General features: G+C 44.4%; 1 protein-coding gene across 1 annotated transcript; it reads right to left on the bottom strand.

Annotated features, from left to right (window-relative positions):
- Positions 1-1,939: 1,939 nt before the first annotated feature.
- On the bottom strand, positions 1,940-4,031 carry DRD5 (dopamine receptor D5). The gene has a single exon (XM_057426610.1). It carries the CDS (start codon positions 4,028-4,030, stop codon positions 2,573-2,575), a length of 1,458 nt encoding a protein of 485 aa, XP_057282593.1. The 5' UTR covers position 4,031; the 3' UTR covers positions 1,940-2,572.

Genomic DNA, 4,031 nt, shown 5'->3' with positions numbered 1-4,031 from the left:
GAAAGGCTTCTTGTGGAGGTGGGGGCACTGTCTTCACTCTTACTAAGACTGAAACTGCTTGGCTGCTCTGTTCTGCAGCTGGAGCAGGATGTAACATGCACCATCAGACTGCTCAGCCTGTTAGCGTGCAGGTGCTCAGAAACAGATCGTGTTTTTCCTTTCCCCACGTCCCTGGGCTGCTTCTCATTCAATACGGACAAAACTGGATGAAATACTGGTGTTGCCCTGGGAGCTGGAGTCAGTGCCAGGTGTCTGCCTCTCTTGCACCTGGTTATGATAGGCTTTTTGCACAGATGCACAGATGCTGTGCCAGCCTCAAAATGTGAGTAGTAACTAGAAAATAAAAAATATAAATTCTGGTTGGGATAATTCATCATGGCACCACAGGAAGCAGTTTCCTTCATTTTTATCTGGGAAAATGATTTTATTCTAGGCAAATTTATCTAACCAGCACAGGTAGAACTAGGGTTAACTCCTGGCAACATATGATTGCTTTAGTAGAGAAACCATAACATACTTCCTCTCAATGTCAAGCCATTACTAGGTTGAACCTGGTTATAGGCATTAGATTTGTTTTTTAAGCTTCCCTAAACCACAATCACAATACACTTTTCTGAGGTCAGCTGTAGACGGTTATTACACCAAGATTTTATGTCAACAGCAAAGAAAACACGCAGGTAGATGTCGGTCTTCAGTGACAAGCAGTTGAAAAGGCAATCCAAACCGATAACCAATTAATATCAAAGACTACGCACAAAAAAGTGTTGCTCGCAGACAAAACCAGACTGCAGCAGGGGAAACCACAACAGGATTTCAACCACGTGCTTTCTGAACTTCTCCTACCCCATACCCTAACGGGAAGCAAGACAATCCCCAAACCAGTATTAAGAACTTGACTTCAGAGAGCCTCAGTAGTAAGTCTGTAACATTCACAACTCCCAGCACCTGATTTAATGACTTCCCCTGAACCGTGCTGCCTAGTGCATGTCCTACTTCTACACCTTACATTATATGGGAGCCTTCAGTTACTAGTTAGGCAGGACGGGGGAGGCTCCAGGTCAAGGCTGGGAATGCTACTGAATGTGCATTTACAATCCGATTTAAATCTGCTCAGGTCATGGCACGGGTATTTTTAAAGGGTAAATGAATTCAAAAGTTGTTCATTTTGGGAGCCAAAACTTGAACTAAATACAGGTAATACTATTGCTACCTTCAATCATTTGTCTTGGAACTAAGATGACTTTTGATTTCTGAGCTGAAAGCTTACAAATGGTTCTAAATAAAATATTCCATTTGATGTAAATCTTCCAATAGAAATGGAGTTTAAAATACCCTTTTTCACTTTTTAAAGACTGCTTTAAAATGTTTGTAGAGTCAAAGCACTTAAAGTATATTTAGGTTCTGGTTAATAAGTAAATAACTAAAAATAATACATCACCTGCATTTTTTTTTCTTCTTCTGGTTTGAGTGATTGGTTTGAGTTCTCTAATGTCTACACTGGAAAATTATTATTATATGATTATCAACATCATTTTCAAACATAATTGTTGGGTTTTGACACACCCAGCTCCTAATTCTTTCACCGAATTCTTCTCATTAATAGCATCTTTAAAAACGTTGAAGTATAGAATTAAGTGGAAAGTTTTCATACCTTGTGGATATGTATATTTGTTATTCTTAGCTGCAGAGAGGGATAGCATCAGTTATAATACTAAAGAAAAACAGACATAAATCTAGCTGTAAGTAGAGCCATATAAAAAAGTTCATTTAAGTCAATCATTCCGGAGCCTTGCTTTTATTCCAAAACTGTATTTTCTACATGGACTATTTTGCTTTTCAAATAATAAAGTTTAGCTGCCAGTCATTCTAACCATCCAAATAGAAACACAGAAGTTTGAATACTTGTTGTAAACCTTTCAGAGTGACAAATGAAAGATAATACCCCTTTGATCAATGTAACTTTTATTTCTTCATCTGGGAACACGGCAAGGATATCATAGGCAACCACGCCGCCTAGGAGAACATGGATTTCACATAAACTGTTTTGGCAGAAACACGCATTTAAATAATCATCCTAATCACCACCTCATAGTTCTATCTTAAAAATAAAAATTAGAAAAATAAATAGAGGAAGAAAATCAAACCCAAACCAACAGAGAAAATAAACACAAGATCTGAACAAATGAACAGCCTAGAAGTTTTCTCTGTTTAACGTCTCTGCCAGCCACCTCTGTCCCTGACTTTAGAAGTTGCAATACTTAGCACTGACAATGGCATCTTTCATTTGCAAACATGTTATAAACAGGAACTGACTGTAATTATACCACAGTACCTCACCCCAGCAATCAATGTGACTGCATGGTCCTCTCTCAGCCTGGGGAAGTGCTGAATTAAGCCTGCGCTGCCAGCTCCCTGCATGACAGTGTCTATATCCTGCAAAGTGCTACACGTAGAATTGAGTTTAGCATGAAGTGACTGACCAAACTATAGCGTAAAATCAAGCAGGTTTTTCCACTCAGTGCTAATATTTAGTTTTATAATCCAAGAAGAACTGACCAGGGCAGGATGCAATTTAATGTAAACCATTTGAAGTGAAAGGTGTTATTTTGCCTAGTGAAATCTCCCTCTCACAGTCCAGCTCACAGGCAGAGTCAGTGGCAATCTCATGGTCAGGGGAGATCTGGGACATCCTATCAAAAGGGTCCTCACGATTTTCCTCACAGTCAACCACATTTGGGATCATGTTAACATAAGCTGTCACTATCTCCTTGTGGAAAAGGGTGTCCTGGTTGTAAGACATAAGCTCGTTGCTTATATTAACAGTCTCCACTGGAGTACCAGAGCAAAACTGACCACATCCCAGAAGGTTGGAGAAGACCTTTCTAAAGTCAGCATTAAAGGCATAGATGATGGGATTGAGGGAGGAGTTGGCCCAACCAAACCAGACGAAGATATTAAAGGTGGTCTCACTGACACAGGGAAGACCAGCATGGGGGTCACTGGGTGGGCTCTCACAGAAGGGAACCATGCAATTCAAGATGAAGAACGGCAACCAGCAGCAGACAAAGACACCCATGATGACAGAGAGCGTCTTCAACACCTTGGTTTCTTTCCTGATGGAGGACTTGAGGCTTGTGTGATGGTGGCAGTCAACCTGGCTGCTCCGGCAGCTCTGTGCATGCTCAACTGCCCTCTCCAGGGAAGAGATACGACGAATTTGCACCTGGGCAATGCGGTATATTCGAGTGTAGGTAACTATCATGATAGCCACTGGGATATAAAAACTGATCAAGGAGGATGAAATAGCGTAAGTCCTGTTGAGGCTGGAGTCACAGCTCTCTGATGGTCCAGTGAGGGTATCATTGCTGTCAGAGGTCCCATCAGAGGGTCTCATTGCTGCTAATGCCACCCATGTGGTGCTCATATCTTCTGCCCAGGTGGTAACAGCACCTGCTGCTGCCCAGCCAGTGCCAAACCCATCTCCAATATCACCAGCATCCACAGGATCCCCACCTTTGTGCCAGTTGAGCTGGACAGGGATGAAGGAGATGAGCACAGACAAAGCCCACGCCACACTGATCATCACCAGCGCCAAACGCTGGGTCATCTTCCTCTCATAGCGGAAAGGGCTGGAAATAGCCCAGTACCTGTCCACGCTGATCACGCACAGGTTCAGGATGGAGGCTGTGGAGCACATGATATCAAAAGCCACCCAGACGTTGCAGAAAGCCCCAAAGGGCCAGTACCCCGCCACCTCTGCCACTGCCTTCCAGGGCATGACTAGCACAGCAACCAGCAGGTCCGAGACAGCCAGGGACACGATGAAGATGTTGGTGACCTTGCTCCTCAGGTGCCGGTAGCGGACGATGGCCGCACACACCAGCACGTTCCCGAAGAAGGTCCAGAGGATGAGCAGAGCCAGCAGGCTGCCCGCCGCCACCTGCGCTGCCCCGGGGGCGCCCACCGGCTCCCGCGCCCCGCCGGGGGGTCCCGTCGCCGGAGGCAGAGGGCTCCGGCCGCCCCGCAGCATG

Source organism: Pezoporus wallicus, unplaced genomic scaffold (assembly GCF_028554395.1).
Source record: "Pezoporus wallicus isolate ANWC-B61680 ecotype Strahan unplaced genomic scaffold, APGP_CSIRO_Pwel_v1 scaffold_13239, whole genome shotgun sequence".
NCBI lineage: Eukaryota > Metazoa > Chordata > Aves > Psittaciformes > Psittacidae > Pezoporus > Pezoporus wallicus.
The sequence above is the reverse complement of the archived record's forward strand: the minus strand, read 5'-3'. Positions and strand labels throughout refer to the sequence as shown.